Here is a 13,852-nt window from a genome sequence, read left to right as displayed (position 1 = left end):
CCGCACGACTTCGAGCGTTGCTGACCATCGCCTGTATCCTCCGACCACAAGAATCTTGTCTTGACATCTCGTCACCAACCACGAATCACGCTCCACGCTCTACGCTGCACCAGCCAGCAACCTGACCTCGAATCGGCGACCATATACGCAACCACATCACACACATTTCCACGACAACATGCGCCCTTCACAGATTCTGCGCGCAGGCGGAGGCGAGAAGAAGCCGGGCCAGTGAGTTGTCCCGCAGGGCGGATGCTCAAGGACGAGCCCAATGCGTGGTGCGGAGGATAGGAGCAGGCAAGAGCGCTTGCTGATGCAGTGTCACAGGTATCTGGGTCCATGGGGTGCGCTCGGCTCCATGCCACAGAAAGGCATTGTACACTACGGCATCTCGAATAACCGAACCAACCCGCTCGCCGGCACCTTCAAAGCAGCCATCTTCAATACCTTCCGACGAACCCGTGGCCAGATTCTGTACTGGGGCGTGCCAATGGTTATCTTCTACGAGATCATGCAGTGGGGAATCGAGAGGTGAGACTGCCCAATGGCCTTGTGGGATAGGCCAAAGATACAACTGGCCACCATCCCACGATCCTCTTCCGTAATCTTTACTGACCAAGTGTCAGGAATGAATACCTGAACTCCAAGGCTGGACGTGCAGAGTTTGGTGATGAAGAATAAGGAGCTCGACGTGTACCACAAGAGATATCAAGGCAGACATAGAGAGGAGTGTTGTACATATACCATGCTCACGAGTGAAGCGTATCACTTTATTCGCGCGACCCAGCCTTCGTTTTGAGGATAGTCTCAGCGTATGACCAGTGGTCCACGGAGACTCCAGGTATTCGATATGATTTATGCTGATACTAGCCCTCACAAACAGTGTTCGGCATATCCAAATCCCTTTGTAAATCACATTAGACTTATCGTGTTTGGGACCAAGTAGAAGGAACATACATGAATCTATGATTTGGGTTCGACAGGATACGCGAGGCAGGACGTCTTATCACAGCTGCTCTGGCACAGCGCAACGTGGGTCTGCACGCGAGCGATAAAGCCTTGCTTCTCGGCAGACAGCATCAGTTATGGTGAACGACGATGCTGCAGCCTGGAAGATGACTGACTGCCACGTGGACTTCAGAATCAACACTTACAATAGCGACAAAGGAACAGTACACCTATGGTCGTGAGCCATCTGCAACATAGGTATCGACCAAACAAGAACCGCTGTACACATGCTCTGTCTATCTACCATATACGCTGCCATTTCGCTGGCTGGAGGTTCAACACTGGGACGCAGAATGTGAACGCGATACGAGCGCTTGACTGAAGCTTGATCTCCGAAGGGTTAGAATAATGGAATGCGCCAGATAGGTGTCGAAGAAGAGCATGTTCAAAAACGGATCACCACCTCACAAAGGCGATGGCATTGGCCATGCCATGCCATGCCATTACCACAGGCTGCATACTGTCATGGATCACCTGTCGCGGGACGGTGGGATCCACATGGCTGCCCTCAGTTCCTAAAGAGCACAGCCAAGCGCTGTATAATGTCCATCTCCTGCTCCTGTCAACCATGACTGGTGTGTGATTCAGTCCCTTAATATGTGATCACGGAAGTATGCCTTGTTGTGCACAAGTTACACGCCAGAAAGCGAAAGCTGCGAAACTACAGCCAATACCACTATTCCATAGTGGTAGATCGTGCCGGCGTGACATGGCTGGCCATGGCTCCTACGACCAAGCTGGATTGTGCGATGCGACTGTTTCTGCAGTTTTCTTTTTGTCGGTCGGTGTTCACCACCTCGACCTCCGCCAATCTTGTCGAGCAGTAGGATGCGCCGCAGAAAGAGCCTGATTCTCGGAGTATTGAGGAAATTGAGGCTTGCGAATGAGATTCTCACGTGAGTAACGACAGAAGCGACGGCTGAGTCAGGCTCTGAAGGATGTGGAGGTGGAGAGGTTGTTTATTTGTTGTGTCTTTTGGCGAGGAATGCAGGCACTGCCTAGCTTACTCGGTACCTGCAGAAAGGCAAGGCTAGCTTCATGACATGAAGTTTTCCGATGGTATGTGATGATCATGCGCCTCGTGCTATTCGTTTGCATGCGATCTGGGACAAGTGCAACAAAGGGGCCAGCCTCGTAGTGTCATGCGTCCATGTATCTCGTCTTGAATAGGCTGATATGGGCCACACGGGGCAGTATACGTACCCTCACCACACCACTCATGGACATATGGTCTCAAGACACCAAGGGGCATATATGGCCAGCGGTCCCAACACGATGAACAGATACAAACTACAGAGCCTGCCGCGATGTGCGGCTGTGATGTCCAATGGCGCTGCAAATGGGGGAACATGCTGGACTGGTGCGCATGGCAGGCAGACAGGGAGATGAGATGCAGTCTCTGAGAGTCTGGGCTCTCGTCGCCAGATCTTGATCATTATAGCGCCGCTGGAAAGGTGTGCTTGACAGTGCTTGACTGCTTGTGTGATAGACGCGAGGGCCAGGGCAAGCGGCAAGCGCGAAGGGTCGACAATAAAATCACCTGTCACATGTGGGCATGGCATTGTAATGCTGGCCGAGTAATTACTCGGGCGCCGCTGCCGAAATTGCGTTCTCCTCTCCCGCGTTTGTCTCTGCACCCTCTCTTTTCCACTCGCTTTCGCGCCTGCACCCTCGCCTGATGGTCAGCCCAATGCTCCCAATGCTGTGACAACGTCGACCATACCACTCTCCCCGACGACCTGACATTATTCCACCTGGAGTCCTCGGCTCCAATTCGCTCTCTGGAATCACTAATTGACCACGCCCGCCCGCAGACCACATTCTTTACCGTAGCATCTTGCGCGCCAGCCAGCCATCCCTCAGGCCAGACTTGGACAACACTCACAGATAGATCGTCGTCGCGATACACCTGCTCACCACGGCTTCTTGTCGAGCGACAAACAAGACGCGACCGAACGACGACAAACTTTGGTCTCCCCGCCAACCGCCACGGCATAAACCAATCACTGGCACGATAAACCGATTATGAAACTCTCCATTGCGCTGCTCCAGGCAGCCGTTGTGGTATCCGCGGCGCAGCAGGCCCACCACCATGGACATCAGCATCTGCACCAGGAAAAGCGCGAGCCACAGGCTCCAGCCGGCTACGAATCTGTTGACGTCCCGACGCAGGTTGTATACGTGCTGAACGGGCACCCTATCTCTGAGACAGAAGTCCAACAGGGAATCAATAACGGTACTCTGGTCTTCGCCGATGGTTCACTTTCCGATGCGCCGCCGAGCTATGAGGAGCCACCACCAAGCTATGGGCCGCCCCCGTCTTCCAGCAGCAGCAGCACCAGTACTAGCACCAGTACTAGCAGCAGCAGCACTAGCAGTAGCAGCAGCAGCAGCACCAGAATCAGCACCAGCACCCCTGCTCCTACCACGAGCGTCAGCAAGCCCACCCCGACACCCAAGGCAAGCACTCCACCACCCAGTCCACCAGGACCACCACCCAAGCCATCCCCACCAGGCTATGGAAGTGGTGGTGGAAGCGGCGTTGATGCTGACTTCCCCGACGGAACTTTGTCGTGCGAACACTTCCCATCAGAATATGGTCCCATTCCTGTAGAGTGGACTGGACTTGGGGGCTGGACTGGTGTCCAGTGCCCAGGCGCGGGTTCTGACTCGACTGGCTTCACCAATATCGAGACCGTCACTCCAGGCGGAACTTGCAGAGAAGGCGCGTATTGCTCGTACGCCTGCCCACCTGGTTATACAAAGACGCAATGGCCTCTGTTGCAAGGGATGACTGGTCAGTCCGTTGGTGGAGTTTTGTGCCAAAATGGAAAACTTCACTTGACCAATCCCGACTTGTCGAAGAAGCTCTGTATGAAGGGAACGGACAAGGTCCAGGTCCTTGTGAAGAACAAACTCCCCAAGAACGTGGCTGTTTGTGGGACAGACTATCCTGGTTTGGAGTCAGAGACCATTCCTACCGATGTTGGACCCGGCGAAACCAAGAACCTCACATGCCCCGATGCCGAAAAAGCCTACAAGTGGCAGGGCCGCAGCACTTCTGCGCAGTACTACGTCAACCCAGCGGGCGTACCGGTCGAGAAGGCCTGCTGTTGGGGTACTCCTGACAACCCCTGGGGTAACTTCGCTCCGATGAATCTTGGTGTCGGTTACTCCAACGGCGCCGCATGGCTGTCTATCTTCCAAAACGCACCCACCACCAACGCTAAGCTGGAGTTCACTGTCGAGATCGTCGGCGACACCCTCAGCGGCAGCTGTAAATATTCGGATGGCCAATACTGCTCAGGAACTTCATGCAGCCCAGTCACAGGTTGCACGGTAAGAGGCTCACTAGGACTTCTTCAGCCAAGTCTTTACTAATTTCCTCTCAGGTTTCGCTCAGCTCTGGCACAGCAACCTTTGTGTTCTCCTAGTTCTGATCGTATGGTGCAGGCAGCGACCTTTTGGCACGATACGCACGATGACCAAGACGATATCGTAAATTTCTCCATGCTTTCACTGTCTCGGCCGCCATGACAGTGCTTCAACGGTGTGCGTTGTTCAAGCCCATATAGGTACTGCTCGAACGTACCGCAACATATAACACAGCATCTGCTTCACGTGCTTGATCCTCGCCGTGCGAGTTCGGTGCTTGGCCGCCGCTTGCACGTTTCAAAATCTGCATTTTGGTGTCGGACATGTTTGTTCATTATTCAAGTCTATCGTGTTAGTGGAGGGCTAAAAGGGCGCTATTTGCTGCCATTCGTCTGTGGAAAAGGGTTTCAGGCATTGTATCTGCGCCAGAAGACCAGAGCCAACAAGCAAGGCTGGTGCAATGCAATGGGGATCTGCTGCGATGATTCCCGCCCACGAACTTGTGTACATAATGTTTTTGTTAACCTTCGTAACGCGCCTCTCCAACTTTTCCCAGATGTGTGCCTCTCATTCCTCAATATTGGTATGAATGGAACTGTGCAGTAGTACCTGTACCTTAAGTAAAGTGAGAGTGATCATCGAATGTGGGGAGCTGCGATCGTCCAAGCCACTTCCACCAAAGTCGGTTGCGATTAGGCAGTACAGTATCCGCACTTCACCAACATCAGACCTCAGCACCCGAACTCTTGTGCGATCCACGCCTCCGACTCGACGTCACCTGTGCATATAACAACTAGCAAGCATGGCGGAGGCGCCAATTGGTATGCAGACTCTGCGGAAACCCCCCCAATGCTTTCGCTAATGAGGGATCCAGTGCTCGATGGCGGTACCGGCTTTCTCAAGGCTGGCTATGCTGGCCAGGTAAGACCGGACGAGATGGCGCGGACAGAGAACGAATACTCACACGCGATGCGCAGAACTTTCCCGACCACCAATACCCTTCCATCGTCGGGCGACCTATATTGCGGACGGAAGAGCAAGCGGCCGGGGATGTCCAGCTCAAAGACATTATGTGCGGAGACGAGGCGGCAGCAGCGAGGTCGATGCTGCAGATCACATACCCGGTACGAGGAGTCTTCTGTGTGGGCACGGATAGGTCCAAGTGCTGACTGAATTCGAATTCCAGATGGAGAACGGAATTGTAAAGCGATGGGAAGACATGCAACATCTCTGGGATTACACGTTCTTCGAGAAGATGCAGATTGATCCGACTGGACGCAAGATCTTACTGACGGAGCCTCCCATGAATCCGCTCAAGAACCGAGAGCAAATGTGCGAAGTCATGTTCGAGCGGTATAACTTTGGAGGAGTCTACGTCGCCATACAGGCAGTGCTTGCACTCTATGCTCAAGGTTTATCGTCTGGAGTCGTGGTTGATTCTGGTGACGGTGTTACCCATATTGTGCCTGTGTACGAGAGCACAGTTCTGAACCATCTTACACGGAGACTGGACGTTGCAGGCCGAGATGTTACACGCAACCTGATCTCGCTGCTCACGCGGCGTGGATATGCGCTCAACCGCACGGCGGATTTCGAAACGGTTCGTGCGATCAAAGAGAAGTTGTGCTATGTCTCCTACGATCTGGCTTTGGATCAGCGACTGAGCGAGGACACAACGGTACTGGTGGAGTCATATACATTGCCAGACGGACGCGTCATTCGCGTTGGCAGCGAACGCTTCGAGGCCCCGGAATGCCTGTTTCAGCCGCATCTAGTCGATGTCGAGCAGCCTGGTATTGCGGAGTTCTTGTTCAATACCATCCAATCCGCAGATGTGGATATCCGATCTTCTCTATACAAAGCCATTGTTTTATCTGGGGGGAGCAGTATGTACCCCGGTCTACCCTCGAGAATGGAGAAGGAGATCAAGCAGCTGTGGCTCACGAAGGTACTTGGTGGCAACCCGGAACGACTCAGCAAGTTCAAGGTGCGGATAGAGGATCCTCCTCGAAGACGACATATGGTGTTCCTTGGTGGTGCTGTTCTGGCAAACATCATGGCGGATAAAGACAACATGTGGGTCTCCAAGCAAGAATGGGAAGAACAGGGCTCCGCTGCACTCAAAAAACTCGGCGAGAGATGATGATCAGGATGAGTGAGCATCGTGCCGTGAATATATATGCCCACATCGGGAGCCGCTGCGGACAAGTTGTGCCGCTCTTTTCTGCTCCAAAGACAACGTTGTGCCCCAAGTCAAGTAGCATCAACGAAGAAATTTGAACAGTACAGTGGTGAGAGCAGAGCCATTGACTGGGCTCGCTTGCAGCATAAGGTAGTTCCATGCTTGTTCATACACTGCTATGACTCGTCTGCGTGGTGAAGCATATATACAAAGCCATCCGTAACCGCTGTTCTCGGCACACTGAGTGAGCCAAATGGATTCATGATGTCCACAATCAGCTTCACTCCCGACTCCTCACTTGTGCACGTACTGCTCGCGCGTCAATCTCTTTCTTGCCAGACTGTTTGCTCACGGTCTGAGCACACGAAGGCCATCACGAGACGGCGCGGTCGCGCGCTTAAAGCTCTGGATCCCATGTTAGTCTCGTCATACCGCTCGTTCACCAAAGCGATGTGGCCTACGCTATCGCATTCTTCCCATGCTCGTCCGGCTCCAAATCCTAGGCCTGCCCATACCGGCCATGCTCGACGCTTGAAGAGGAGGACTGAGAAGATCACGCCAAACGATGCGCCCAAGCCGGAGCGAATGAGGAGGGTGCTGAGGCAGTGGTCCCACTGTGAGATTGATTGATTATATTAGTTCACTATTGTCTTGACTCTTCCTGTCTCTGCGACTGCTGTTGCCGTGTCTCCCTTCCTCGGATCTTACCTTTTCGTTCAGTAGCGCTTCGCTCATGGGTCGGTTGGAACGCGTTGGTGGTGGGATCACGGCGCTGCTGGGGTTGTTTGAGTCGGCCATGATATATGTAGATGCGGTCGATCGAGAGGTGAAGAGCGCGTTGGATTTCGTGTTCGAAGGAGTCTGTGGTCGTCGTTGTCGTCGTTGCCAGCCAGCCAGCCAGCGGGAGAGCTCGCTCTCAATGTCGGCGAATACTTCCGAAGTTTGTCCGATCCGTAGATAGACTTTTATAGAAAAAGTTGCCCAAGTTCCAAACACCACAACTCTTCCACAAGACTAAACCCATCAGAAGGAATTGGGAGGAAATGGGTGGAACGGCACTGCACGATGCGACGTCTCTGGCGCGGCTCAAGGCTCTGGACAGCCTGTCAACTGTCGATGTCCAGCTGCAAGAAGCTCAGAAGTTATGCAACCACAGTGCCCGAGCAGAGATGCTGCTTCGCTGGCTGGTGACAAGATTGAAGCTATCCTCACCTACACGATTACATTCCGGATCCTGGAATCTTTTTGCGTCTTGCGTTCGCCTGCTGCCAGTTCAGAGGATTGCAGCGATTCTGGGTAGTGGTGCCTTGCACGAAGTCCTGCAGACCACTTGCGCTGAACAAAGCATACCGAAGGACACTTTGTCAGCCATCTGGCACTCATGGGAGCTGCTGCACGTGATGAGCCTGGCGCCCGCTGGCGCTGCTGTTATGGCTTTGCTGCGAGTGGATGGAGTTTTGGCCGCAGAGATTTGCGGACATTGGTTCGAGCACGTATATCGAGTTTTACAAGAGGACGATGCTGCTGCGACAGCTGCTGTGGATCGCTTGCTTCTCAATCTTGGAGTCCAGCTATGGACCGCTCGTAAACGCTCCTCGTCAGACGATACAGCCTTCAGCTCCAAAGCTGTGGTCTCAGCATGTCGTATTTTGGTATTGCTCGGAAAGGACGATGAGCGTACTGCAACGAAGCGCAAACGAGCTACATGTGCTCTAGAGCCTACGCAAGATTATATGCATGCGCTCGAATCACTGGTAGCCAAGCATACAGTACTGCCAGCTCGAGCATCATTCTTAGCCACGAGGCAGCAAGAAGCCGGACACAGGAAGCAGCCCCCGAAGACTGGACAGCAGCTAGCAGGAGTTTTTGATGCTCTGAAGACGAGCATGCAGGATGCGCATGAGGTGGTGCCCGTCGTTCTGGATATTGCCCTGAGGGCTGTTTCAATGCCGACGCCGGGGCAACGGAATAGAGAACTCCCGTGGATCGAGACTATGTTCGAAGCTTTATCTGAGCATCTCAATCTTGAAGACTATGGCCAGCACGATGAGGCAATTACGGCCATGTTACACTGTCTCGCCGAAAACAAAGTCACCTTGTCATCTCAAAAGCTATGCGGCTTAGTCAAAATTGCTCTCGTTGCATCGGAGGCCACCCGTGGTGTCAGCTGGCGGATAATTGCAGAGATTGTGTCTCTCAACTCTGGAATATTCACCGACGTAGCCATTGCAGCTGAGCTGTTCGCAGCTATCGGGGCTAGACAGATGTCTACAACAGCAAACGACTCCATTGTGAAAGATCGCATAATCGTGCAGATCATTGATGCGTTCTTTCAAAAACAGCAGACGAAGGATTTCCTGGCCTTGTGGCACCTCCAGCTCCAAAGCAATGTCGACAACCAGGCCGCTGAAGTATGGTTAGCTGTCGTGCCCGATGTCGTGGATGCGATATCATCACTTCTGGATGCAGACATCGCTCTTTCAGCTTTGACTGAACATTTTGTACTTCTCCAACAACTGGCTGTTCGAGAGGAGCGTGACATCATCCAGGACGACACTCGCAGAAGATTGCGAGCCGACCTGGTGGTGCTCCGCACGGTCTTTCAGGGGCTGCGTAACGGTGGCCGAGTCGATGAACACCTCGAGAGGTCGCTAGCGACTCTGAGGTCGCTGGATACCTCTCACTTACACGTTGATTGCCGTCGAGAATTATGGCAGTTCTTTACTGTAGTGTTCGAGCAATGGCTCCCCTCGTGGGTGAATGCACAATCTGATCATGCTGCGGTTGCAGCATATCTCACTGGACTGGTCAAGAGCGACATCCTTGCCATGGCAATGAAGGATGCTCAAAGTGCATCATGCGCAACTTCGGCAGCGCAGGTTCTCCTTGGATGTGTGCACAGTATGGGGCAGCCATACATCTCCGACGGCAAACGTGCGGCTCTACGGCCTCAAGTCGTTGAGATGTTGTGCGCGCAGCCTCAGAGCGGTCTGTCCGTTCTGGCCGAGTACCCCAAGCTCCTTGTAGGATTGCCGTCAGCGTCCGCTGATCAGGTCTTGAAGACAGCAGTATCCCATCGCGCTCACGATGGCTACTCTGATGAAACCATACGAAATGCCGACAGCGTCATTCCGCGGGTCCTCGCAAACATCATGTCGGCTGTGAAACACAAGGGAGATATGGACAAGTGGCTAGCTACGTTGAACGTCTCACAGTACGCGTTACTAGTACCAGCTGCCCTGAGTATGCATGAGCGCGGTATAGTCCTCAACAGGCTCCTCACTCAGAAATCTGATTGCCCGTCCGCTGGGTCTCTCGAGCAGCTTTCGGCACTTGTCCTTTCTTGGCTCATGTACCCTGTGGAGGATTCGCAATTGCTCAACTTAGCGCCGACTTTGTTTAACCTGGCGTTCCTGTGGGCACCACGTACCGAGCCCACTGAACCATCTGCGAGTCTCCAACATCTCCCTTCCATTGTGCGGGCGCTTTTCCGCCATTTGTCCTCTGCCAAAGCTCAGCATCAACGAAAGGAGCTTTCACGAGCTGCAACCGAGCACATCAGGACCTGGGAGGCTGGTACTGGTGGCGTAACCAATACCTTTGCTTCGGACGCCCTAATTTTGTTGGTCTGCACGACAATCGCTTGTTTTGAAGAGTCGAACAGCAGCGAGAGTGAGCCGCACGCCCATCACGACAAGAAAGTACTGCGGGCGTTGGTCGAACACCTCGTCACTCAATTCGAGGGCACGCAAGCAGATCTAGCAAGGCGCAAGAGTGGGCTGTCACCCATCAACTACTCTGCTGCTGGCGATGGCCTTCTCATCCTTCCCGAATCAGTGTGGAAACTGGTCGGATCTAAAAGAAAGACTTTTATTGGTAGACTCGTCAAGGCTGCGAAAGACATTTTACTGTCGGACAACTCATCTTCGGCTGTGCTCAAATCGACCAGTTTCAAACTGCTCTGCAGATATGATGCTGGTTCTGACTTGACCGAGACCGCGGCTCAGATCTTATCAAGGAGCGGTACCGCCAAAGATGAAAGACTCGTGCTCCGTTGGTTCGAAGAATCGCTGGGCACTGAAGTAAGCGGCGATGCAATTGCCAACATCATTCGCTCCGGACCGCCCAAGTCCTTGGCTGTGGCGCAGCTGAATGGATGCATGATCAAGAAATGGGCAAAATCGTCCGTGGAAACGCCAGCAACCTTCTCTGCGAACGATGTATGGCATTATCTGCTACGTACATTGTCAGAAACGGATAATGGTGGCATTCAAAGTGAGGCCTTGTCACTCATAGAGACTCTTGCTGCGCAAAAAAAGCACATTGTCAGCCAGTATGGCCTCGAGCAGAGCTTGAACGCCATGCACCAAGTGATGTCCCGAAGCAGCCAGGCCGAGGAGGCGTTTTCCGGAGTTTGCCAAGTGCTGAAAGTCATCTTGAACCAATACCGTACGCAACTACAAGGTCGCTTCCACCTTGTCACCGCGCTCTTCCAAACGCTCCTAACCAGCCTTTTGGACGAAACCTCAGCTACTGCTGCCCCCTTACAGATCCGCCAACGCCACGCAAAAAATGTCGCCCACCTCTTGGAGATGTTCTGCAAACCAGTCTGGGTCCGAAACACAGCAACAACGAACCTCGTCGACCATTCGCGCGAGACCCAAAAGTACGCGGGCCAATTCGTGCACTATATCCTGCATCACTATTGCTCTCAAGTCCTCGCTTCCAATCCTGCCGAGACGATTCGAGTCGCCATCCGACCGGGCATTTTTGCCATTTGCGAAGCCATGGAGGCTCATGACGAGGCGAGAATGAGATCTTTGAGCGCTGCGATGAACGCGAATGAGAGAGCTATCTTAAGGATTGTGGTGAGTGATTGGAGACAGTTTGGAAAATGGGAGGGGAAGTGAAAAATATCTATCAAAATATAAGACTTGCCGGGTCACTTTCAAAAACAAAGGAAAAAAAGAGAAAAATTGTCCATCATGTGTATGCAGTCGTGAATGAAGGTAGGTGAGGTAGGGTAGGGTAAGGTAGGTATATAATTCCAACCGCGTTCTCGGAAAGTCAGAAAGTTGAAAAGTCAATCAACCAGCTAGCTACCTATCATACACCCCCCTAAGAAATTCCAATATTTTGCTGCCATTGAATACCATAGGAGGTGAGAGGAGGACGTCGAAGAAGAAAGAAAGAAACTTTCAATCGATATGCTAAATGCTCTCGGCTAGCTGGCTACTATGAGGTAGTGGGAGGTAGGTAAATAAGTAAGTAGGTGACTGTTCACGAGTACAAAGAAAGACAGAAACAAGACATGACCAGACACGAGACGAGACGAGACGACAGGACCAAAAAAAAAGACTAGGTATCAACAACCATTCATCGCATGGCCTTTTCTCGCTCGTCTCTAATCCAATCCAATCCAATCCAATCCATTCATTTCAAATCATTGAACAGTGAGTGAGTGAGTGAGTGAGTGTGTAAACACAAACAAGTTTTGGCGCTGCGTGTCGTTTGATTTACTTTACTCTCTTTCTTTCCCTCTTTCTCTCTCTTCGTCAATTCATATGGGTATTTTCAACTTTCTCCTCCCCTAGCACTACTACAAACAATCCAACAACAACAATACACAAGTCCAAAGAGGATCAAGCTAGACATATAGAGCATCCAACCACAACAACAACAACAACCACCAGCAGAAGGAGAAGAAGAAGAAGAAGAAGAAGAAGAAGAAGAAGAGCAAGAAGAAGAGATGAATCCTCCTGACTTGTTGTTGTTGTTGCGCCTTCATACCACTTCGACATAGTTGGACGGGAAAATGCCTTCGCGTTTCCCTATCCTGCCCGTCCACCAATCCGCCTCACTCTCAGTTCTCTTCACAATGTCAATGACATCTCCCTTTTTGAAGCCCAAATCGCCGGGTTGGTCGGCTTCAAAGGTGAATTTGGCAATGGCTTGGCCAGGGGATACGGAAGCCAACTTTTCTCCAAACGCGGGCTTGGGCGCCGACGGTCGTCCTGGTGCGGGACCTTTGCGATCGGAGTAGACGTAGTCGGTTTGATCGCCCAGTGTAGACGATCGATCTCGGCCTTGCAGACTGTCAAACGTTTCGTTGGGGTTCGCGCGACTGGATGGGTTCTGCCACGTGGAAGCACGATTCGGAGACCCGAATCCGTTGCTGTTGTCCTGTCGAAAGTCTCCCGTCCTCTGTGTCGCAATGCCCTCTTGAAATCCACTTCCTGTCCGACCCTGCCATACCACATCTTCGTGGCTCTCATCGTACACCGGAACATCATTGTACATGGCATCATCCTTGAAAGTGCCCCCAACACCCGCAAAAATCCTCGAGTTGAGCACTCGTGTCAACGGCTCAGCCTGGGGAGGCACAGGAACATTCCCACCCAACAACTCCCTCGCAGTCAACTTTCTCCCATACATTTTCTCATTCGCGTCTCGCCTCTCAATCAACACACTGCCCTCCAACGAGACTCCCGCGAACAAGCCTTTTGTCTTACTGTAGGCGAAAACGCCCGACACGCTCTTCAAACTCGCCGCTCCCGCGGCTTCGGCATTTCTCCCCACGGGTCCCGCGGCAATACTGACGTTTCCTCCCAGCGTCAGCGATCCCACTTGCGAGAACGTCTTCACGGCGCTCGCATCGTTGAGGATGAAGACGAAATCGGTGATTTCGAAGCCAATCTGTCCACCAAAGCCTCCTCCTACGGTTCCGATGGCGGAGGGTGCGGACCAGGTGCCATCTGCGAGACGGGCGACGACGACGCCGCTGCCGAAACGGCCTGACCCGAGAAATCCGGCCTTGAAGACGGTGATGATGGCCAAGCCTTTGGCATTGGCGAGGATGGAGGGTGGGATGACTTTGTCGGGTCCAAAGGATTGTCGAGGGTCGATGAAGGATGCGAGGATGCGACCGCACTTTTTGCATTCACCTGGAGGGAGAGAGAGGTCGTGTCAGCTTATGAGGTGTGGCATGAGGTGGGGGGATCCGTTGTCACTCACTTCGCATCGACGAGGGCAGCGGGTTGTTGAGAAAAGGCGGCATGATGTTGACGGTATGCCAATGGATGATGCGATACAACCAGAAGTGTCCGGGACAGGACAAGAAGAGTGCGGTCGGTATGGATCAATAAGTAGTAAGTGTAGTAGTAGAGTAAGTTAGCGCTGGCCTGGCGGAAGAGGCAACAGAGCTCGTCTCTCGTTCAGCAGCTGCTTATTTATTGTATAATTGTGGCGCAGACCCCATGACGAAGCGCGGTCGGATCCTGGATAAAC

General features: G+C 52.7%; 6 protein-coding genes across 6 annotated transcripts; 4 read left to right on the top strand and 2 right to left on the bottom strand.

Moving 5' to 3' along the window:
- Window positions 1–79: 79 nt before the first annotated feature.
- On the top strand, window positions 80–981 carry SEPMUDRAFT_146601 (UcrQ-domain-containing protein). The gene is made up of 3 exons (XM_016903760.1): window positions 80–231; window positions 328–531; window positions 627–981. Exons 1-3 carry the CDS (start codon window positions 179–181, stop codon window positions 679–681), a joined length of 312 nt encoding a protein of 103 aa, XP_016765753.1. The 5' UTR covers window positions 80–178; the 3' UTR covers window positions 682–981.
- Window positions 982–2,650: 1,669 nt separating this feature from the next.
- Window positions 2,651–4,936, top strand: SEPMUDRAFT_146600 (SUN-domain-containing protein). The gene is made up of 2 exons (XM_016903759.1): window positions 2,651–4,347; window positions 4,401–4,936. The coding sequence occupies exons 1-2, from the start codon at window positions 3,034–3,036 to the stop codon at window positions 4,440–4,442; spliced, it is 1,356 nt and encodes a 451-aa protein (XP_016765752.1). The 5' UTR covers window positions 2,651–3,033; the 3' UTR covers window positions 4,443–4,936.
- Window positions 4,937–5,106: 170 nt separating this feature from the next.
- Window positions 5,107–7,435, top strand: SEPMUDRAFT_146599 (actin-6). The gene is made up of 6 exons (XM_016903758.1): window positions 5,107–5,204; window positions 5,258–5,304; window positions 5,361–5,507; window positions 5,570–6,970; window positions 7,027–7,181; window positions 7,276–7,435. The coding sequence occupies exons 1-4, from the start codon at window positions 5,186–5,188 to the stop codon at window positions 6,524–6,526; spliced, it is 1,170 nt and encodes a 389-aa protein (XP_016765750.1). The 5' UTR covers window positions 5,107–5,185; the 3' UTR covers window positions 6,527–6,970; window positions 7,027–7,181; window positions 7,276–7,435.
- SEPMUDRAFT_138302 (DUF543-domain-containing protein) lies at window positions 6,914–7,363 on the bottom strand (the record flags this gene model as incomplete). The annotated part of the gene is made up of 3 exons (XM_016902874.1): window positions 6,914–6,970; window positions 7,027–7,179; window positions 7,274–7,363. 3 exons carry the CDS (start codon window positions 7,361–7,363, stop codon window positions 6,914–6,916), a joined length of 300 nt encoding a protein of 99 aa, XP_016765751.1.
- A 173-nt stretch (window positions 7,436–7,608) lies between the features above and the next one.
- Window positions 7,609–11,475, top strand: SEPMUDRAFT_113618 (uncharacterized protein; the record flags this gene model as incomplete). The annotated part of the gene is made up of 1 exon (XM_016901044.1): window positions 7,609–11,475. The coding sequence occupies one exon, from the start codon at window positions 7,609–7,611 to the stop codon at window positions 11,473–11,475; it is 3,867 nt and encodes a 1,288-aa protein (XP_016765749.1).
- Window positions 11,476–11,966: 491 nt separating this feature from the next.
- On the bottom strand, window positions 11,967–13,746 carry SEPMUDRAFT_146598 (DUF500 and SH3 domain protein). Its single transcript, XM_016903757.1, has 2 exons — window positions 13,580–13,746; window positions 11,967–13,509 (listed from the first exon to the last, which is right to left on the bottom strand). Exons 1-2 carry the CDS (start codon window positions 13,620–13,622, stop codon window positions 12,350–12,352), a joined length of 1,203 nt encoding a protein of 400 aa, XP_016765748.1. The 5' UTR covers window positions 13,623–13,746; the 3' UTR covers window positions 11,967–12,349.
- Window positions 13,747–13,852: the final 106 nt, after the last annotated feature.

Source organism: Sphaerulina musiva (assembly GCF_000320565.1).
Source record: "Sphaerulina musiva SO2202 unplaced genomic scaffold SEPMUscaffold_1, whole genome shotgun sequence".
NCBI lineage: Eukaryota > Fungi > Ascomycota > Dothideomycetes > Mycosphaerellales > Mycosphaerellaceae > Sphaerulina > Sphaerulina musiva.
This window is presented reverse-complemented; position numbering and strand designations above follow the sequence as displayed.